The sequence below is a fragment of the Thamnophis sirtalis genome, unplaced genomic scaffold, assembly GCF_051295495.1.
Source record: "Thamnophis sirtalis isolate CommonGarterSnake01/CBP01778 unplaced genomic scaffold, rThaSir2_p1.2 scaffold_3, whole genome shotgun sequence".
Lineage (NCBI taxonomy): Eukaryota > Metazoa > Chordata > Lepidosauria > Squamata > Natricidae > Thamnophis > Thamnophis sirtalis.
In genome coordinates, this window is record NW_028261383.1 from 175,977,309 (window position 1) to 176,000,161 (window position 22,853).

Consider the following 22,853-nt stretch of genomic DNA (forward strand, 5'->3'; position numbering starts at 1 on the left):
TTTGTTTGCTACAGAACCCAAATAGAAAAACTGTTGCTTTTTACAGACTGCACACGGCAGGGAGGAACCAATACAAGAAAATAATTGCCCCAAAGCTCCTAGCTTGAGACTTGAATAATCAAAATTAAATATGTTCTACTAATCCAAACTCATAAGTTCTGTGATACAATTGACTTTAAGTTATTATCCCACTGATTTGTCTATCACAGCCAAATATATATATTTTTTGTCTCAAACTCAAGGTCTCCCCAAGAATTTGGGAATTGTAAATACAGTACCTAATTCTGAGGTTTCCGTCAATGCTTGAGGTGTCAGAAATTGTTTCAAATTCCAGCAATTCAAATTCTTTCCAAGTTCTTGCGGTATAGTTCCCCAATTGGTGTACCACTCTTGATTCTTTCCATTTGTTTGTTTTCAAATTTTGATATTAATAGTAGTAGTAATAGCAATCATATTTTAAAATGTTACAGAATCCAAATAAATCTGAGTACCCACCATAATATCCTGCACTCATTTCTAAGAACTAGATTCATCCTTTTTTTTTTTAGATCCATGGTGGGCATTTTGCTGGGGGGAGAAAGAATAGTCATTAATAAAGAATATATAACTCAGGCTATATGTGGACAGCGCATAGATATTTTCCTATAGGTTCGTTCAATTAGGCATGGAAATCGACAGATCCACAAAGACTAGGTGGAGGGAGATGTCTTGGATGCAGCCAAAGGAGGAATACAGCCCATACCTCACAATAGTGGTTGCTCTTGCATTAATAAGACATTTTCAGAGATGATGAATAATTCCACGAAGTCATTGGTTTGTTATCTCAATGAAGTAGTCATTCTTCAGCCCTGCTTATTCTGTGGGAACAAAGGCAACCCCTTGATAATGACTCCGGCATAACTTGTAATAAGAAAAATAGGACAGACACATCTGAAAGGAAGAGATTGAGGACATGGGAAATGTTTTGATGTGGGAAATGTTTGAGGGCGGTAAGGGGGGAAGATATAAAACGGAAGTATGATTTTTAAGAAGAAAGAAGGGGGCGAAAAAATGGGTATTTTGAATCAAATCAAAGCCCCTCCACTTCTCTGCCCCAAGAGCCGCCAGCAGATACTGCATCTTTAACGTTGCCTTGTCTCGTTCACGCATCACTGTATTTATGTTGTTCGCAGCCTAACGGTAGCGGCCAGGGCAAAGTCACGGGGTCATTTTTGCTGCCGCCACCTCCACCCGTGGCCAGACCAGTGCCCCTTCCAATGCCTGATACAAAATCCACCAGCACTAACCCAGAGGGCGGAGCGCCGACACCAACGTCACCCTGTAAGTGGACCCAAGCGAAACCCAAAACCACAAAGCAAAATGGAACCTAGTCTCCATTTCCCACCCCAGGGCCCTCACTAGATGCCAAGCGAGGCAGAAGTAAATGATAATAAGGAGAGCAGGAGGAACAGGATTAAAAGGTGGGCAGTGGAAAGAAAAACAAAGAATACGCGCAGTAAAAAATGCGGGAGAAACGAGGCACAAAGGAGAAGAAGAAGAAAGGGGGGGGAAAGGTGAATTGAATATAGACAAATGAGAGGAGAAAAAGAAGCTGTAAGCAACTGGCAGATTCAGAAGGTGGGCTTGGGGCACCATCTTGTCATCATCAAGTCTTTGTGCTTTGTGCTTATTTTTAAGGTTTAAACACCCCATCTGACCCCTTTCCTTAGCTGCCATTATCCCTCCACACCTTCCATCCCATTCCCCAGCGTTTAAAGATGCAGTAGCTGCCCAACTCCAACACGTTTATTTTTATTTTTTTATTTTTTATTTATTTTTCATTATATCGTTGGTTGCCATGGTGGCTTCTTGGTAAATTTGGGGGACTTTTTTTTTTCCAAAGGAGAAAAATAAACCATAGATAATTCTGAGAATAAGCAATATTGAGAGAAATTTGAGTTTTGCAACGCGAGGAAGAGTTGTGTTTATGGATATTAATGATGCTTCGAATATAAATTCTCACTAAGATCCATAGTAGGCTTTCTCCCATCACCCCAAATTGTGGTCTGTGCTTTCTCAGGAAAGGATAATCTGATGGAAGGAAGGGAGAAGGAAGAGACATTGGGAAACAGAACTTCCAGAAAATGGGCCTTGATGTTTGATGATAAATAGAACCCAGACATTTGAGTGGGAGCAAGTAGATCAGAAATCTAGATCTTCCGTTCCCTCTTTTAGAAAGGCGGATATCTCCTGGTGAAGAGTGGTGGCATTATGCAATTTGAAGCCTATCTCCATCCTAGAAATGGGAATCCTACCAGATTGATTAAAAATGGGGTGGAAGTTAAAACTTCTGGAGCTCCAATGAAGTAATTACGACCGTCTTTCTTGGCTTCAAAGAGTCCCTTTGGAGATAAGGATTGGCTACAGTGTCATTTTCTTTTTTTGCTTTTTCTCCTTCCCTCCTTTCTTTTGCTTTTCTTTTCTACATCTGTGCTCATGGCATTACTCACTCTCACATTGTTCATGCTCTTCATTGAATTTACGATAATTTATGGGAGGGAGTGCGAATAAGAAGGAAGGGGTGGTGACAAGCCATAGACATCAAGGAAAATTATGGAGCTGTTAATGTGCTGATGGCCATCTTCCTACTCTCGTAAGATGGCTAACAAAGGTTTCAGAAGGAAACGGAGTCCTGCAGCTGCTTCTAAGTTTGAAACTCAACCCCAGCTCTCATTAAGAACTGATATGCATGATCAGAAGGGACCAGTATAAAGTATTAATGCTGCTCTGAGCTATATCAGATTGCCAGTAAGGTGTTGGTGTTAATGATGAATATAAATAAGAATAATTGTTTGTCTCAAATTTATTAAATATTTGAATGCTCTCCCTTCTTGAAAAAAAAACCTCCTTATATGTAAGAAAAGGTCTAAAATATCTTTCTTACATAAGCCCACTTTGTTCATTTTTAACAGAGACCAGTAAAATTCAACTCCTGTCCAGTAATATAAACCAGTAACACCCTGGAAACAGCCCAGTAACAGATTCCTCATGTGGGCCTCATCTCTTGTGTAGCTCACCTCTTCGTCCCTTTTGGTAGCTGGAGGTCAACAAACAGAAATCTAGTCCGTAGGCTTCCAGTGTCCCATTGAGAACCAGAGAGTATGTGATGTAAATTGATTACAGGCTAGCAAAAACCATCTTGACGTCAGGTCTTAAACTCACCATAGAAGGGCTTCTGCCTTCCCATCAATGTCCTATTAGGTTGGAGAAATCAGTTTAAGTGTTGAGTACTATTATGATCAAAGGCTTAGTAGTGTAAAAGTGAAATGCCATACCTGGCTCTTTTCGTGTACTCCTCTCTGTGTATGTGTATATATTACCATGAGGCTTGTAGTACCTCTAGATAACAATATTTCACAGCCCCAGACAGGTTTCCAAATCTGAGATGAGCTTGGGGCCGAGGGAATCTTCCATATCCATTCCCTGCCCCTTGTGTAGCTTCATCTAGAGCTCTGCCTTCTTCTGCCACCAACTAAATACCAAAGAGCTGAGCTTAGTTATTCCTGGCACACAGTGCTGTGCCCAGGAGAGGCATGCAGACCTAAAGACTCCATCTCCTGGCAGGCCCATACATGGGCATGTTCTGGAATGCCATCTTTCCTACAAAATGGGTAGGAGGTCTGCCCGAGTCTACCAATAGTGGTTATAACACAGAAGCCCCCAGCCTCCTCCAGGAGTGCAGAGAAAACTAGGCCAGAAAAATGAAGGCTTTGGATCTATACCCAGAAAGAAATAACATGCCCAAGAGAAATGAGGTTTATGGAACAAAAGCCAGGTTCTCCCCAGTATTCATCTCACTCAGTAAAACCTGTATTATAAAAGAATGCAATTTCCCCCAAATAAAGGCCCAGGAGATACTATGTATGATTTTTATGGAAGTCTCCATCGAGTTGTTGGGATTGCTCCTGTAGCAAAGCTGGCTTTTTTCTGTCAATATCCTTTAAATTCCTGTATCTCAAACAAAAACGAAAGTATTGACCGTCGTTCAAAAGACGTCCCACTGACAACTAAGGACCTGGCTGTTCCATTCTTCTGTGTTCATTGACAAGAGGGCGTTCTGGGGAGGAAAAGGTGGTGGCCATATTTTTTTTTCCCCTTTGGATTTTGCTACCTTGAGTCTCACCTGACGGGGGCCTGCATGCCCCCCACACCCGTTTCCATCAATGCCATCAGCCTCACCCAGTGGCCCTAACGGCCTGACATCTCTTTCCCCTCTAGCATTCTCAGCGGCAGGCTCCTCCTCCTCTGCCAACCGGTTTGTCGGCATCGGACCCCGGGACGGCAACTTTCTAAACATCCCCCAGCAATCTCAGGTAGGGGGAAACAGCTTCGCAGGGGGTCTTATGTGCTACAGTAGCCCAAATGTAGCTTGCCTTGTGTGGGGAGGGGAGGAGGGGAATGGCTTTGTTGGAGGGATGCGTGTGGAATCACCTCTATGAATAAGAGAGAGTTCAGTTGCAGAATAAAAACCAGGACTAAATATTAGGGATCTAAGTATTTGCTCATGGGGTGTGCCATAAAATCCAGAATTTACAGCAGAACTCTTGGTGGGAGGGGGATTGTCAAAAGACAGTCATGTTTCAGAATTTATGGCCTTCATTTTTCATACAAGAAACTGAGTTTCGGAGAGGGTCTTTGGCTCATGCTTCTCAGCCTAAGATGGAATTTGAAAAGATTCCCAAAGGAATATATTTCAGTGACAGCAGGGTGGGGAACGGGGAAGATCCACCAGTCTGCCCAACGATGTTCCTTGGGTGCTTTTGGGCAGGTCACTGTCTCTGAAGATGCGATGTATTTACTGTTCGTTTGTTCTCACCATTGGAATGGAACGGAGCATGGCTCAAGGCGGCTCCGCAGGGACACCCACACCGCCATTGTTTTCATGCTCCAACCCTGAGAAGCAGTTTAGAAACCAACTGTCTTTTCTTTACGCCAATTTGATATGCTGACAAGAATAAGCACTTCAGATTCTGTGGCAGCAATAATCTCCTCATATCCACTTGGCACTTCACCCCAAAAAAATATAGGCCGCCAAGGGCCCAGTGACTTTACAGCCGTTCCTTTCCTACCAAATAGAAGGGAGAAATTGACAAAACGCCAGTCAATTTCACTTCTCTGCTACTTAGGGAAAGCTGCAGAGCCCTGAAGTTAATTTTTCCCTTGCAGAATCAAGAAACAAACAGCGTAAGTTCAATTTTCCTGTGGCCATTTGTAGGGATGCAGAGATTTGAAGCTGCTGCTTCAGATTTGAAACTGATGCAGAATGTTTAGCCTACATTGACATGGCAAAAATCATGTTGATCATGATATGTATTTTACTCCCTATATGCAAACTGAGTATGGAAAGGTTGTATAGGTGCACTAATCATAATTATCACCCATACGTACCCATAATTTTTCCAATCTCGATATGTTTTGGGAAGAATATATCATCACTTGGCATGCCCACACATATAATACAAAACCGTAGTTTAGCTCGTTGTGCATTTGCAAGAGAAGAATGTGATCTCTCAAGTTCCTCACTTTTTCTCCTGGTGTTTGAATAAATTTCATCAACATTAATGACAGTTAATATTAACTAGTGTTTGTTTAAAGAAGGACTCATGATGTGATATAAATTTGGTAGTAGTAATTAAGGTTAACTACAGACATTCAAGTTCAAATAATTAACAAGTTATGTTTACCCCTAAGTAGAAATAAAAATGTAGTTTATCTCAAGGAAAGAATGAAGCAGACATCCAACTTATTTCCATTAGGCTAAACTTTGTTTAATAATGACATCCCATTGTTTCCTAAACATTCAAGCAGTATATCTGTATGCCTGGAAGATGCTATTTCCAAATCTATGCATTAGAGTTTTGTTTATTTCCATGTATAACAAAACATCAAACAGAATACAAAAATTAAAACGTTACCAGTAGAATTAAAATTTTTCAATTAGTTTTTAAGGAGGCAAGAGTAATTAAACTTTGTCAAAAATTACTTGACAAAGGCAACTTATGGCACCGGTTCACCGACAAAAGGGCAAACAACAAAAGCGCGCCCGACTAAACCGCGGTGACAAAACCGCGAGTTCTAAAGCGCGGCGACGAATGAGCGCTGAAGCGCGGCGACAACAGCGCGGCGACAGAAGCGCGCTGTAAACCTAACCCTAACCCTAACCTTAACTCAAATCGCGCTTCTGTCGCCACGCTGTTGTCACCGCGTTGAAGACGTCACGTTGATGACGTCGCGTTGATGACGTTGCGGTTTTAGCGCCATGGTTTTGTCGGCACGCTTTTGTCGTGCGCCCATTTGTCGGGTCACGATGGCACCAGCTAACTCCACAGCTGTGTGTTCCTTTGAGCTTCCCATGCAAGTCCACAGAACCTTGTTTTAACTGATTTTTGCAAGGCCAGGAGAGTGGGGTCTGCCTCACCTCTGAGGCAGAATACCCCATAGGGCAGGAACAATGGCAGAGAAGGCTCTCTTCCTAAATCCCACCAGTTTCTTTAACTGACAAGGTCTGCAGCATATAAGAGCCGAGGTGGTGCAGTGGTTAGGGTGCAGTACTGCAGGCCACTTTAGCTGACTGTGATCTGCAGTTCAGCGGTTCAAATCTCACCAGCTCAAGGTCAACTCAGCCTTCCATCCTTCCGAGGTGGATGAAATGAGGACCCAGACTGTGGGGGCGATGTGCTGACTCTGTAAACCACTTAGAGAGGGCTGAAAGCCCTATGAAGCGGTATATAAGTCTAATAAATAAATAAATAAATACCTTCCCTGCCTGACTTGATGGGATAGGTCAGGGGTATCAAACTCAAGGCCCGCAGGCCAGATGTACCCCATGAGGTGCTTAGATCCGGCCTGCGGGCTGGCCTAGAAATGTCAGAGGACCGGCCCACAGTGCTTCTGCTGGCCAAAAAGAGCTGTGGGGGAACCACACGAGGCCCACCCCTGCGGCTCATTTTCAGCCGACAGAGTGCTGCAGGAGGCCGTGGAGGCTGAAAATGGGCTGGGGGGGGGGGCTACGCAAGGCTGTCCATCCCATCCCCCGGGCCTTCGAAGAAATCCAGTTTGACACCCCTGGCATAGGTCAGTGTAATGAGATGAAACCGGTTCTGTAAGTAGCTTGGCCTCGTGTCATGTAGATTTTATACATCGTAACCAACACCTTGAATTGGATCCGGAAGCAATAGCAATAGCAATAGCAGTTAGACTTATATACCGCTTCATAGGGCTTTCAGCCCTCTCTAAGCGGTTTACAGAGTCAGCATATCGCCCCCAACAACAATCCGGATCCTCATTTCACCCACCTCGGAAGGATGGAAGGCTGAGTCAACCTTGAGCCTAGTGGGATTTGAACAGCCGAACTGCTGAACTGCAGTCAGCTGAAGGCCACCTGATGCAGTTTGTGGAGCAGAAGTGTTCCATGTGCCCTTCTTTGGGCATCCAATATAGCTAATGCGGCTGTATTCTGCATCAGCTGAAGCTTCTAGATCAGTGTTTCTCAACCTTGGCAACTTGAAGATGTCTGGACTTCAAGTCCCAGAATTCTCCAGCCAGCGAATGCTGGCTGGGGAATTCTGGGAGTTGAAGTCCAGACATCTTCAAGTTGCCAAGGTTGAGAAACACTGTTCTAGATACTTTTCAAGAATAGCCCCATGTAGAGCAGATTGCAGTAGTTCAGATGGGGGATGACCAGGGCATGAGCAGAGAGCCTCCCTATCCATGTATGGGCATAACTAGTGCACAACACAATATTGACCAAAGGCCCCTTGTAGCCATGGCTGCCACATGGCTCTTCTAGCAGGAGACGTGAGGACCCTCCGGTTATGCGCCGAGTCCGTCTGAGGCAGTGCCACCTAATCTTAAGACCAAAGATGACAAATTCCTGGATACAGAGGGACCCCCCCCTACCCACAACCACTCACCTTACCAGAATCCACACTCCTTAAGTATGCACATATGACTGAAGAGTGTGGACTTTGTCCCACATTGTCCCAATCCATATTGTGTTTATCCCCTACACTCACTTTTGAGAAAAAAGCTTGGACATTTTTTAAATTGAGTTAAGAGCCGAGGTGGCGCAGTGGTTAGGGTGCAGCACTGCAGGCCACTTCAGCTGACTGTGATCTGCAGTTCGGCGGTTCAAATCTCACCGGCTCAAGGTCGACTCAGCCTTCCATCCTTCCGAGGTGGGTGAAATGAGGACCCGGACTGTGGAGGCAAGTTGCTGACTCAATTTGCTAAAAAAAAATTTGTAAACCGCTTAGAGAGGGCTGAAAGCCCTATGAAGCGGTATATAAGTCTAATAAATAAATAAATAAGCCTCCCACTTTCCAATTGTAAAGCCCCTACCACACACTTTGGTTTATTATGTTTTCTCTCAGTTCCACCAATCTATGTCCTTCTGGGAATAAAAAGGGAATAATCTGGCGGGTTTCTTGGTACCTCCCACTGGAATTATAAAGCCATAGAATAAGAAGCTGGAGGAAGTTGGCTAGCAACTAACTGATCCTCTAAATTACTGTGCAAAGTAGTTGCATACTTACAAGAGAACCTCCATGGAAGTGATAGAGAGATGGAGGTGGAGGTAGTAGCCTGTAGTAAAAGGTTATTCCAAAAAAAATAATATCATTTGAAAACAAAGAAAGAAGGAATCTGGTTGCCATGCCTCTTTGTTGATATCAGCAGCCACAGAAGCTTCAAGTCACATCCTTATTGTGTCCAAGAGAAGTTCCTAGAAAGGAATCGAGTGGTGAGATATAAATTTGGACCTTTCTCTGCGGCAAAAGTGAGGGTGAAGAGTGGCCAATTCCAAGTCTAGAATTGTGTAGCCATTTAGATTAAACCTTTCTCTAACAAACTATTGCACTCAGTGTGACAACTGTGCTGAGCACTGGAAGATGAAACTTACCAGCTTTCAGACTTCCTAGGTTAGCGTTTGATCAGAAATCCATTCCTGAAACCAACTTCTGACTGCCCGGGAAGCTTTGCTCCACCGTTACTCGTACGATCCTTTAGCGAACAAAAAGAGGGTTTTTATTTTTTGCGGTTTAAAATGCAAACTGAGATTATGGGGCACAGTTTTTGTCATGCATAATCACTGCAACTAGAAATCCCAACTTTCTCTACATGGCATTTACTTGTACAAGGGGAACAATATAACCTGACGGACACACGGGAGAGGAATAAACATCTAGAGGAGGAGGGGGGAATAGTTCACAAACCATAAAATTGCTCCCAAGAAATGAAGAACTGGGCTGTTTGTTCTCCTGATTTTTAATAGCCTGCGCTAGCTCTACGATGAGATAAAGTTGCTTAGAGAATGCACAATGTAGGGGTGGGAAAGGTGACCCTCTTTTCAAACTTACATGGGTGGGAGAAGGAGCGTGTGGCTCAGCACCAGTGATATTATGGTTGGTTGCCATGAAGTGTGCCATTGGCACTCCTTTTTCGCAGAGCATACCATCCACTCTCAGCAGAGTAGAAAAAGGCAGGGCGAGGAGGAAGGAAGGAAGAAAGGAAGGAAGGAAGGAGGGAGGGAGGGAAGGAAGGAAGGAAGGAAGGAAGGAAGGACCTGCATATCTGTAGTTTCTGTGCAGCAGAGAATACCTTATAATGAATAAATAATAATTGCATTTGATTGCACAATGAATAAAAAGACTGGGTCGCTATATTAGTTAGGGCAATTTTAATCGTGCCAGTGCCACAGCTAGAAGGGAAAATCTTGATGGTATGAAGGTTAAAGCAGCAAAGAAAAGTTGAATGCCACGGGGAGGGAACATTCCAAGTCCAACGTGATTTCCCCCCCCCCCATCCCTCCCGTCCCACATAAGGCAGCTCTCAGCGTGATCCGTCTTTCCTTCCTAGCCTCCATTGCTCCCTGGTGGTGAATGAAGGAGCAGAGCAGAACAGGAACGGGATTTTGCTCCCCTTGCTCAGCCCATAACCAGTGTCACGTCGGGCCCGTCTGGTTTCCCTGAGCAACCAGACATGATGTCACACCCAGATGAACTTGGACTTGAGGGGGGCCAGCCAGGGGAACAATGGTCCGGAGTGAGGCTGGATCAGGGCCCAGCACGGCCGCAGAACTAGCAGGGGCACTTCCGCTAGCAGTTTCCCTACTTCTTGCTTTCTCTTTTTTCTGCTTCACTGTTCATTTCTTCTTCTGCTCTCCTTACCCGCCCCCCCCCCCTCTTCCTCTCCCCTCGTGTCTGCAAATGTACTCCTGTTACTTTCTCTATGTGCTTCTTTCCATCTCAGAATGTCATTTGGCTGGTGGGAAGAAGTTGCTTTGACCTATCATACATAAGATGATTGGGGCGCATTGAGATATTCCTCCAGCCAAAGCTCTGCCAGGTGGGCTCCAAGCTTTGCCAAGAGCCCTTTCATGTGTGCATGTATGTTTTGTGTGTGTACAGAGGGTGGGGGGGGAATATTCCCTGCTCCATTGGCTGGGCTGCAGTACTATTAGGGGAAGGCAAGGGGAGGGCAGATGTTACCACAGTAACCAATGACTTTTCTGAACTCTGGATCCAGGCAGATGGAGGAAGACAAAAGAGAGGAAGAAAAAGACAGACAGAATTGAGCAAGAGCGAGAGAGATGAAGGAGAGAAGCACAGGGGCTGCCAGTTCCCCCCACCCCTCTCTCTCAGCTGTGGCTTCTGGCTGTTGCCCATAGGAACAGCTGCAGGTCCCATGAGGTGCAACGGACCTTTGCTTCTAGACACCCTGTTCTTATTATTGTCGTTAAATATTCATTTAATGCCAACAGTGCATGCAGAAGCCAGCACTACCCTGATTTGGCTTAGAGGGTAAGGCGGTGCTAGCTCCAGTGTGGATGGAGAGTCCAGTAGATTTCTCATTAGATGGTCAGCTTCTTCCAGTTGCTATAAATTAGCTCAAATCAATGGGAGTGTGGCATTGCCCAGGGAATGACGCATAACTAATTATACACATTATAGTGCAACTACATCCGAAAACTTAAACCCCCCAAATGGCAAGTAGTCCACAAATCACACTATCTTTGTAATCAGATTATTTTGCATCAAGTCAGCAAATGGCAGACTGTATATAGTGCAAGAAAGAGGATAAAGAATGGGGCTGATATGATATTTGACTCCATAGACCATTAATTGATAAATAGGGTAGGATGGGCAGAAATCATTGAGTGAAAAGAACCATGCGTATGAAAGAAATAACTCAACTGACCTCTCTCCGATCCTGTTATTCTTACAAATGCCTACCAGTTAGCAATAGCAATAGCAGTTAGACTTATATACCGCTTCATAGGGCTTTCAGCCCTCTCTAAGCGGTTTACAGAGTCAGCATATCGCCCCCAACAACAATCCGGGTCCTCATTTTACCCACCTCGGAAGGATGGAAGGCTGAGTCAACCCTGAGCCGGTGAGATTTGAACAGCCGAACTGCCGAACTGCAGTCAGCTGAAGTAGCCTGAAGTGCTGCATTTAACCACTGCACCACCTCGGCTCTTGCACCAAGCCTAGAGGTATCAAGAGGAGGAGGAGGAGGAGGAAGAGGAGGAGGAGGGGGGGAAGGGGAAGAGAAGGGGGAGCGGGCCAGGTAAATCAGTAAAGCAAGGGAGGCCTTGTCTTTCTTGACCCATGTTTTCATAGAGGTCTGGCCTATGACTTTAGTAATAGCAATAGCAATAGCAGTTATATACTGCTTCCTAGGGCTTTCAGCCCTCTCTAAGTGGTTTACAGAGTCAGCATATCGCCCCCAACAACAATCTGGGTCCTCATTTTTAGGCACAAATGAGGCAGGTGTACTGCCCACATCACCTCTACCAGGATATTATTTGTACTGGACAATTATAAGCAAGGCAAAGCTCAAATATCAAATGCTTGTATTATTCTCTGGCAGTTGATAGGGATGTGTGAAAGCCCAGTGTGAAATTTCATTCTTCTTACTGAACCCCTTGACTTATTCTGTGCTTCCAAATGCTTTGAGAAGAAAACTCAAAAAGGCTTTGAGTCTGACAAGAATTCAACACTTGTGGCAAATCCAAGGAGGTGTTGAACTAACCTTTGTCACCTCCTCCTCCTCCTCCAAGACATTTCTAAAAGATTATGAAAATAGGAGCTGTGATAAACCTTCCCTGAAATATTTAATGGGCTTAGTATATATAAAGTGGCATCAGAGACAGGACACTCCACCATAAAAAGAAACCTCCTGAAAACAGTAGGGTCAATTTTCCACTCTTTACTCTGAATATTTCAGCCCAATGAAAAATGATTTTCAAAAGGGAAATATTTTTCAAAAGAAAGATTATTCTACCAAAGTGGGAGAAAGGGAAGAAAATCTGCCGTCCTGCCATAGTAACTCTCCTTAAACTTCATTTTTCTCCAGCTCCATCTCATACCTCTTGCTTCATCCCCACAAGCAGCCTTTGAAAAATCCTTTCCAGATTTATTTTCTCTGAACAGCTTCACTGTAGTGGTGTCATCATGGCATGGATTTTCTCTGAGCGCTATTCAAACATTTTTTCCTGCAATTTTCCTTTCAATTGAGGGGGGAAAAATCATTTTGAATTTTGAAACAATGCAAAATCCCAACAATGCAGTTTTTCTTACCAGCAACGTTAAACTGGGCTAACAGTTCAAATTATGCCGGTCACAAGATAGACCTAGAGGATACAGATACAGAATACATACATACAGAAAAATACACAGTTGGAGGGGACCTTGTAGGTTATCTAGTTCGTCCCAACCCCCGCCCAGTAGACCCTAGACCATTTCTGATAGATGGCAGTCCAGTCTCTTCTTGAAAGCTTCCAGTGATGAAGCTCCCCTCCAAAGGCAGGCTGTTCCATTGGTTAATAATTCTCACTGTCAGAAACTTTATTTCCAGGTTGAATCTCTCCTTGTTCAGTTTCCATCCATTATTTCTTGTGTGGCCTTCAGGTGCTTTGGAAAATAGCTTGACCCCCTCCTCTCTGTGGCAGATATTGGAAGACTGCTATCATGTCTCCCCTGGTCCTTCTTTTCACTATACTAGCCATGCCCAGTTCCTGCAACTGTTCATCGTATGTTTTAGCCTCCGGTCCCCTAATAGAGCCAAGGTGGCGCAGTAGTTAAATGCAGCATTGCAGGCTACTTCAGCTGACTGCAGTTCTGCAGTTCGGCTGTTCAAATCTCACCGGCTCAGGGTTGACTCAGACTTCCATCCTTCCGAGGTGGATGAAATGAGGACCCGGATTGTTGTTGGGGGCGATATGCTGACTCTGTAAACCGCTTAGAGAGGGCTGAAAGCCCTAGGAAGCGGTATATAAGTCTAACTGCTATAATCACCTTGATTGCTCTTCTCTGCACACTTTCTAGAGTCTCAACATCCAGAATCTGCAGTAAAGAAAGTAGGGGGTGGAGTCCTTTTCTAAATCACTAGGGGTTGAGCACCATATCAATTTTAATAACAGCAACAAATCACGAGGAACTTATTTCAGTTTCCTCGGTAAGTTAATTGACTGTCCCTGAACATTGGTTTCTAATGATGATATACAAATGAAGGAAGTTTCTAAATTAACTGGTCCACTGATTTCTAAATTCTAATTTCTAAATGAGAACATATTAACTTTATACATTAGAATTGATACTAATTCTAAATTAGGGCCCTAATTTCTAAATTCACTGCTCCAGTGAAATGCTATGGACATAGTATATTCCATTTCAATAAGGCATTTGACAAAGTAGAACACAACCTACTTCTTAGTAAGTTAGAAAAATGTGTGATAGACAGCATAACTGGTTGACAAACTGTACTCAGTAGGTAAGTATTTAATGAAACTGCATCTACATGTAAGTACTCCAAGGTTCTGTTTTGGACCCAGTACTCACTGAAGATGTGGTAATCTTTATAAATGGTTTAGATGAGGGAATAGAAGGGGAACTCATCAAATCTGCACATGACACCAAACTGAAAAATAGCCAAGAGCCGAGGTGGTGCAGTGGTTAAATGCAGCACTGCAGGCTATTTCAGCTGACTGCAGTTCTGCAGTTCGGCTGTTCAAATCTCACCGGCTCAGGGTTGACTCAGCCTTCCATCCTTACGAGGTGGGTAAAAATGAGGACCCGGATTGTTGTTGGGGGCGATATGCTGACTCTGTAAACCGCTTAGAGAGGGCTGAAAGCCCTATGAAGCGGTATATAAGTCTAACTGCTATTGCTATTGCTATCCCAGAAGATAGCTTAAGTTTCAGAAGGATCTCGACGGACTTGAACACTGGGTCCTATATAACAAAATTCAACGGTGAGAAAAGTAAGGTTTTACACTTAGGCAAGAAAATTCCAATGTACAGGTATAGAATAGGTGGAACCTGGCTCAGTAGCTGTATCTGCAAGAGGAATCTAGCTGTTCTGATAGACAACCATTTAAAAATGAGCCAGCCGTGTGCTGCAGCTGCTAAAAAAGCCAAGGCAATCCTACTCTGCCTTAATAGAGGGATAGAATCAAGATCACGTGAAGTGTTAGTACTACTTTATAATGTCTTGGTAACACAATGCTTGGAATATTGCATCCAGTTTTGGTCACCAGAAAATATAAAAATGTTGAGACCCTGGAAATAGTGCAGAGAAGAGTAACAAAGATTATTAGGGGGCTGGAGGCTGAAACATATGGAGAACGGTTGCAGGAATTGGGTATGTGCAGTCTAGTAAAAAAAGACTTGGGGCAATATGATAGCGATGTTCCAATGGTTGAGGGGCTGCCACAAAGAAGAGATGAACCCATTTTCCAAAGCAGGAGAAGGCAGAACAAGAAGCAATGGATCGGAAGCTAATCAAGGAGAGAAGCAATCTAGAACTAAGGAGAAATTTCCTAACAGAACAATTAACCAGTGGAATTGCTTACTTTCAGAATTAATGGGTGCTCCTAACTGGAGGGTTTAAATAAGACAACCATTTGTCCAGAATGGAATAGGGTCTTCCTGCTTGAGTGGGGGGGGCTGGACTAGAAGACCTCCAAGATCCCTTCCAACTGTTATTCTGTTATTCCCCCAGGACACAAATGAGCAAGATTTCATGGTCCCTTTCCCTGATGACCATGAACTGAAATTTGGGGATATAATACATTCATCAATAAAAAATTATCTCTTCAGCTTGTGTTTCTGCTAGCAATATATCTGGAATATTTAGCCTAAAAGACAAAATTCATGCATCGTATGTGGAAGAAATGGAACCTTTTGATTAAGAGCAGTATGGAGCAAGAGGATATAACTCAGTGTTGCTCGGGGGATTGTAAGGCAGATGTCCATGAATAACCCAACAACATTCATTTAAGGTTCACAGATCCGAATGGATGCTGTATAGCTTGTTTTGATGCTGTCTTACTTGAGGCAAGAGTAGATTAGGTATGTTGTAGGCTGATATAACAGACAGCTCTAGAAATTAACTCAAGGCATTTGAATGATGCTCTGATGTGAAGGGACATCTGGATTCATTCCTCAGTGCCAAGTAGATGTTGTCATAGTGGAGTGACAACTCCTGAGTGGCTTGCTACTGAAGAACGACATTCTGATTGGTTTCCCAGGCATATAGTCTCTGATTCCAACCAATCAGGGAGCAGAAACAGTCAATGAGCTATTTTTCTTTTGACTGTTTCCAAATCTCTCGTTTGTATGACTGACTCCGCTACTAGAAGATATTGGGGGCTGGTGATGGTAATGGTGGCTATTTCTAATTCTGTAATTTGACCATTGCCATATAATTCACATCACTGCCACACCTCTTTCCGTTGGTAGCTTTATATTAGGGGGAAATTCATTTGATTGGCTGCAATTAATGATGATAAGCAGTGGTCAAGAATCTGATCTGGCTGGCATGGATTTACTTGGGTGTAGGAATTGACATCTTCGTTTTATTCAAAGAATATCAATTGACTGAACGGGAGAGAAAATATGGAACGAAAAGAGCTGGAGAAAACAGGCGTTGTGAAAAGGAAGCAGTGCCTACTTGATTAAATAAACTTTGAAAAGCAGGAATTTGGGTGCGATATCCAACCTGAGCAAAGCAGGGATGGTATTTTCATTGCGGACAGAATGGACCTGGACCTGGCAAATATATTTCACTGCTTGTCTTAGCTGTATGATTTTCATCAACTGGGCCAAACTTTGTAAAATGCCTACTTTCTCCTCTCTTTTCCGGAGCAATCTTAGTAGAGCCATGTCTAGTAATCTGTATCTTGAGAGGGGATTCTGGACTTAGAAAGTTGATCCTAGAGAAGGGGGAGAGAGAGAGAGACACGTGTGAAGGGGGGGACTAGAAGCAAACATTTGCTCTGAGAAGAAAGTAAAGTCTCCATTGAGAGATTGATAATTAAAGAGCATCTGCTGTCCATCAGGTTTTGAGAAATGTAGCCTGTGACGTTGGCACTTCCTGTACCTGCTATACTAAATCTGTTGAGGCCTGGGGGGGATTTCGAACAGGCATGGTTACCGCAGGATATTGCATCCCGAAGAGAAAGCTTCAGTCTGTGATGCCAGCCTCTGGTTCAGTGCCTAAGAGAAGCAAAACCGAGACGGAAGGGTGTGTGTGTGTGTGGAACAGAGAGACTGGAAGCTGGAGAATGGAAGAAGTCCAATCTTCCCAACAGTGGACATACAGCCCCTCCTGGTGGCCATTTTCAATGCTGTTTCCCCCCCGCTCCTCTTCCTCTGGAAAATTTGAATTATTTAAATCCAGCCACTTCTTCCTGCCTCCTTCATTTGCTGCCCCATCACTGTTGTCTCCATATTCAGATGGCAAGTGTGTCCACAGTGTGGCTTCTCCTCCATCCCTCTTGGCCATTAGAGGGCAAATTGTGTCCCTCCCTTGGCTTTTCAAATCAGAAGTGATTTTGAATTTCCAGAGACCAGAGAAATTTATGTCATGCCTGAAGAAATTTCATGCGATAGTGTGTCAGCTTTTCTCCCAATCCTGGCTAGGCTGGAAGAAGGAACCATTTTTTTTTAATCTCCTAGCTGCTTTGGGACAATTCCAGCAGAGAGAGAAGATAGCTGCTGATCTAGGATGGGAAGGAAAAGAAACAGCATAGAACAGTGTTTCTCAACCTTGGCAACTTGAAGATGTCTGGACTTCAAGTCCCAGAATTCCCCAGCCAGCGAATGCTGGCTGGGGAATTCTGGGACTTGAAGTCCAGACATCTTCAAGTTGCCAAGGTTGAGAAACACTGGCATAGAAGATGGTTGCAGGGAACAGATTTCTGTGCAATTAGTCCAGAACAATTAAATTTAGGCCCATGATCTGCAGTACCTGAAGTTGTGTTCCAAATAATTAAATTTGATCTAGAGAATCTCCTGAAGCTGTTCTACTATCTGCTATAGTAATGCTCAGTTGATTCACAGAGCGTCGTCCCAAGGATTTCTGGAGCAGAGTTAGTCCATAACAGACCTGCTGGTGAGGCCACAAATCTGCACCCTTGTCCAAGTGCAATGGTTTTCTAGTCCCAAATGGACAAACAGGGTCGAGGAAGGGAATCTGAGGGTTGCAGATTTGACTTTCTCTCCTCCGCCAGCAGTTGGCTCTCACGCTTATCCTACAATCCACACGTCAGAGGAATGTTCTGAATTCCCCTGTCCTATATTGTACATGCAAATAAACATACACCAGCAGACCCTCACAATCAAGGCCTGCTCTTGAGCCTGACCTCGCACAGCTGCAGGACAGCTGTTCCACAAAGATGGAGGTCTTCTTTGCGAGGAAAATTGTCATGGAGTGAGCAGCCTGCATGTAGATATTTTGGGGCTGCCACAAAGAGGAGACACTCAACTGATGCCTTCGCTGGCTGGGGAATTCTGGGACTTGAAGTCCAGACATCTTCAAGTTGCCAAGGTTGAGAAACACTGCCATAGAAGATGGTTTCTAATAATGAGCCCCACTTAATGACATCAGCTGGCCCTCCTTTGGGCTTGAGGGCATAGCCATTTTTGAGGAATCTGGATTACAGAGACTTTGCAAGACAGGGCCAATATTGCTCCACAATATTGTGGGGAGGTGGGATTACATGTCGTGAGTACAGCAGCAGTGATTGGAATTCCTTGTGTCTAAATAAAATTTGACTTTCTTATATGACATTTAACTGCTAGCAATGACCTACAAGCTGCAAAAGCAATAGCTGAAGTGGCAGGCGGTGTTTTCAATCGAGATAAAATGATCTGACATTGGTAGTTCAAAATAGCCATAGCAGTTATACTTATATACCGCTTCATAGGGCTTTCAGCCCTCTCTAAGCGGTTTACAGAGTCAGCATATCGCCCCCACAGTCTGGGTCCTCATTTCACCCACCTCGGAAGGATGGAAGGCTGAGTCAACCCTGAGCCGGTGAGATTTGAACAGCCGAACTGCAGAACTGCAGTCAGCTGAAGTAGCCTGCAGTGCTGCATTTAACCAAATAAGCTTCTTATCTTTTTTGCCTATGAGAAACTTTTAGTTTCTATTGAATTTACGGAATTCTCATTTAACATTTTCTTACTGATGTAGGAGCAGCCCCAGACAGGGATGCATTCAGCCCTATATAGCAGTCTCACGAGAGATGGCACGAAGGGCAAGATAAATTGAGCGAGAAAACCTACATCATGTGATATCGAGGTACCAGAAGACATCCTTATCTAATTTCAGCAGAAGGGCTAGCAGTAGCAAAAGCCCCATGTTCAAGTTTGGTGCGGTACCAATAGATTTCATTTAGTCATCCAGTTCAATTCCCACTCAGTCCAAATTTACACTTTCTTCTTTTCCCAGCACCTCTAAGAGCTGCCTCCCTTTTCTTGAAGTGAAGAAAACAGATTATTATCAATCATTTGCCTCTTCATAAAATGCACCTCCAACTTAAATTTTGTATCCTGCTTCAAGTTTTCCATTCCGAGGTGCCTTAAACCCTTCCACGCGGTTAGTCCACAATGTTTTATTCCAGAGTAGGGGAATGGCCAGCTTTACAGTGGCTGGCATGCTCCTTCCTCTCCCCCAGCAACTGGTTTTACCTTGTATAGCCATTTCACTCTGGATTACTGTTTTCAGCTGATCAACGGCTTCCTTTTTTTAAAAAGCTGATCTAACTATGGCCCATAAAGAATGGAGTCCAGTAAATCCTCCTGGCTACCATTGTTTTCCCCATCTCTTCCACCCGTACATCTTAATTCCACCCTTATATCTCACAGTGGCCTCCCTTTCAGTTTCTGCCCAGGGTGACAGAAGAATACTCTCCTTTCTTGCAATGCGCTCTACATGGGGCAGCCCTTGAAGAGTATTCGGAGACTTCAGCTCATCCAGAATGCAGCCGCGCGAGTGATTGTGGGTGCACCTCGGTACACCCACGTCACACCTATCCTCCGCGAGCTGCACTGGTTACCGATTTGTCTCCGGATACGCTTCAAGGTGCTAGTCGTCACTTATAAAACCCTTCATGGTATTGGACCTGGGTACTTGAGAGACCGCCTGCTGCCAATTACCTCCAATAGACCCATTAGATCACACAGGGTCGGCCTCCTCCGGGTTCCGTCTACCAGCCAATGCCATCTGGCTACTACCCGGGGGAGGGCCTTCTCTGTGGCAGCTCCGGCCCTTTGGAACGAGCTCCCCGCAGAGATTCGGACCCTCACCTCTCTCCAGGCCTTCCGAAAAGCCGTTAAAACCTGGCTGTGTCGGCAGGCCTGGGGTCGATGAGTTCCCTTCCCCTCTCGAATCGTGTGGCTGTTGGTTGTTTTTTAAATGCCCTGTACTTTTGTAGTTTTTGTGTTTTTCCCTTCTCCTCCTTCGGGTTTGTGCGCCGCCCTGAGTCCCGCCGGGAATAGGGCGGCATATAAATAAAATGAAACTCAAACTCAAACTCTTTCCTATACCGTACCCACTGTATTGCAGTAGTTCCCCCTTTTTTCCCTTTTTAAATTAAACAATCTTTAATTTACAAGGTAGGCCTGTTGGAAGGAAACTGCAATGCTTCTCTTTTGCTTCTGTGAATCTGAGCCATCCGTTTAGATGGCTTGATTACAGCGGGAGAACCTGTATCAATATCAGTGGAGAGAGGTTGCATAAAGGGCCTTTTAGGAAGATGGAAGATGAAAGGAAGGAAGAAAAAGCGGAAGGGAGGGAGAAAAGAAGGAAGGAGGTAGGAAGAGAAGGGGAAGAGAGGGAAAGAGCAGGAAGACAAAGAGGATGAAGTTGATAGGCAAGAGGAAGGAAGGAAGGAAGAAAAAGGGAGGGAGGGAGGAAAGAAGAAAAGATGGAACTAGAAAGGGAAGGAGGGAGGGAGGAAAGGGGAAGAAGGGAAAGACAGAAGGGAAAACAAAGGAAAAGGAAAAAAAGAAAAATAAAGATGAAACAATCCCTAAAAGGAAAAGGGAGCCTCTGGGAGGCCCATTCACACAGATGACAGCCAGTAAGGCTTCCCTGTCCATTCATGGATTGAAAGGGTAAGAAATAAGGAGACAACCCCATCAGAGCTTGGCCTCCTTTGCAGAATCATAAGGTCAATACAATTGGTCAGCAGAAAACCTGTCTTCAGTTTCTTAAATGAAAGGATATGAAGGATAAACTCAGATATTAAGCTGCTAATATATATGGTCTATGATCCTCTTTCACACCCAGCTCAATTTATCCCTCTTGACATCATTAGTTTGTTATTCTTTACTGCGCCAGCAACACTTAACGAATCAGGGATGGAAGCTTGGAAGATCAAGATCCTAATATATTTTAATAAAGATGATATGAAAGAAACAAACTGAATATGGAGCTACGGTTTTCAGTGCTGGTGGTAGTATGCTTATCGTGGTGTTTAGTTTTGCCCAGTTTGAAATATATCCCTACAAATGTGTAGTGTGCATGCAATAAAAAAAATAGGCGCGCGGGATTATATGTGTAATCCCTGTGGATACACTCATCTGAGAATCAGGGCCAGCTACCGCTTTTAGCAACCTATTAAATTTGTGCTTGGTGACAAATCTGAATCAAAATCTCAGGAGGCTTCATTAAGTCAGTGTTTCTCAACCTTGGCAACTTGAAGATGTCTGGATTTCAAGTCCCAGAATTCCCCAGCCAGCGAATGCTGGCTGGGGAATTCTGGGACTTGAAGTCCAGACATCTTCAAGTTGCCAAGGTTGAGAAACACTGCATTAGGTGACTGTTATAAGAAGGTGATGGGCATTGTGCTGTGGTGTAATATGAGAGGAGATCAAGAATTAAGTGTTACAGAGGAACAAATAATGGGGGCTATCAGGTTGCCTGAGACCGAAGATAACAAAGTCACAAAGAGCCTAGAAAACCCTTGGGGTGAATTTTAACGAGTATTTCAATATCAGGCGTAAGAAAAAGAAAGGAGTTTATCAGAGTCTCAATTTTAATTCTCTCTCTTTCTCTCTCTCTCTCTTTGTGTCTTCTGGTCCAGTCTTGGTTCCTCTGACAGGATCTTCAAGTGAAGAAAACTGATGGTGGTGATGATGATGATGACGACAATGATATTTTTTTCACTCAAGCCCTGCGAATCAGAATCTTTAGTCCTTAACCTATCTCTTCACTGAGCTGCTCCTCTGCAAAGAAAAGTAAGAGACATTGGGTAACACAGATGAGAAGCTTAAAAAAAAAAAATTCATGTTGGACCTCCCTGATCCAAAGCAGATTTTGGCCTTTGCCTACGAGAATCTTGTCTTCTCAAAGAATCTCATCAACTCATCCTGAAGTAACTCTCTGTTAAAACAATGTATAAAATAGTTCTGGACAGGCCACCCCAAACAATGGTGTGGTTTGGTTTTTTTTGGTTTAAAAAGGGATTTTTCTTCATTCATCATGGGCAAAAAAATAACACTCACATCGACCAGTCTCAAATCCCAAAACTGTCTCAAGATTTATGAGGGATTATGTTTGCTGGGGTATGAAAAAGGAGATCGCTCCCTAGAGATTTGTCTACTTAATTAGCCTAAATCCAAGGTGAATTCTGAATATGTTAAAGAAACTACGAGCACTTGCTTAATCGGGGCCCGTGTTGCTTTGAAGAAACACCTGCGGGGAGAGGTGGAGGCTCCAGGCAAATCAAATTTGGTCTCAGTTCCACTCAGTGAATAGGCCAATTCAGTGCACCATTGTGGTTCAGATCTGGAAATGGTTTAGATTAAGCATTACTTCTCCCACCAAACATATGTTCCCTTGTTAACCAAATTAACATTGCATTTCTACAAGTGAAAAGAAAGCAAAAGCAGAAACACTCCTAAATGCCAGATGTTCCAACCGAATTCCATTCCAGAGCAAGGAATAAATTTCCTCTTCCTTCCCTCCCTCCCTCAAACATGCATGCACAAATCTATTCTCCCGCTGATCTTGATATCTAGTGCTTCCTTGTGTATTCCTTGCTCTGAATGAACTTTTCCTGCATCTCAGGAAAAAAACAAAACAACAATAATGTCTGGATTACATGGAAAATATTTCCAGTCTTATTCTGCGTGAACTGGAATTCCTTTTCCCCCCATAGTAACAAGAAAATATGGGCCCTCTTCGGTTCATGGTGACAAGTTCGATTTGACTGGAAAGTGTTTCTCTTTGAAAAGAAACACCTTGCTGCTATTGCAAATGGACAAATATTTAGGATAGGACAGTATTCATTCTTTTATAAATAATAATTAAAAAAAAAGATTAGCAAGGCAGCAAAGGGGCATACGTCAATTGTACCCCAAACTGACCATTGGGGCTAGAGTAGCTAGCTCAAAACAGGTACGTTTCGTAAGAGTACCCAGCCTAGTTGGCCCTGTGAGATTGTGGGTGTCTTGTTGTTACTATGGTTTGACACTTTTGCTGATCCCCTTTTCTCCACTTCATTTTTCTTACTCTTTTGAG

The 22,853-nt window shown here is 43.8% G+C and overlaps 2 protein-coding genes across 12 annotated transcripts in view; one reads left to right on the top strand and one right to left on the bottom strand.

Moving 5' to 3' along the window:
• NFIX (nuclear factor I X) overlaps positions 1-22,105 on the top strand; it is a 289,130-nt gene extending 267,025 nt beyond the window's left edge. For 5 of the 11 annotated variants that reach the window (XM_087711023.1, XM_087711024.1, XM_087711022.1 and 2 more), the window contains 3 exons: positions 1,173-1,320; positions 4,258-4,352; positions 21,415-22,105. In XM_087711023.1, the coding sequence (XP_087567149.1) occupies positions 1,173-1,320; positions 4,258-4,352; positions 21,415-21,429 (258 nt within the window). In that variant the 3' untranslated portion in view covers positions 21,430-22,105. The remainder of the gene's footprint in view (positions 1-1,172; positions 1,321-4,257; positions 4,353-21,414) is intronic. The other 6 variants (XM_087711031.1, XM_087711027.1, XM_087711030.1 and 3 more) reach the window with 2 other exon arrangements.
• Positions 1-22,853, bottom strand: part of LYL1 (LYL1 basic helix-loop-helix family member) — a 236,762-nt gene that overhangs the window by 150,523 nt on the left and 63,386 nt on the right. The window lies entirely within an intron of this gene.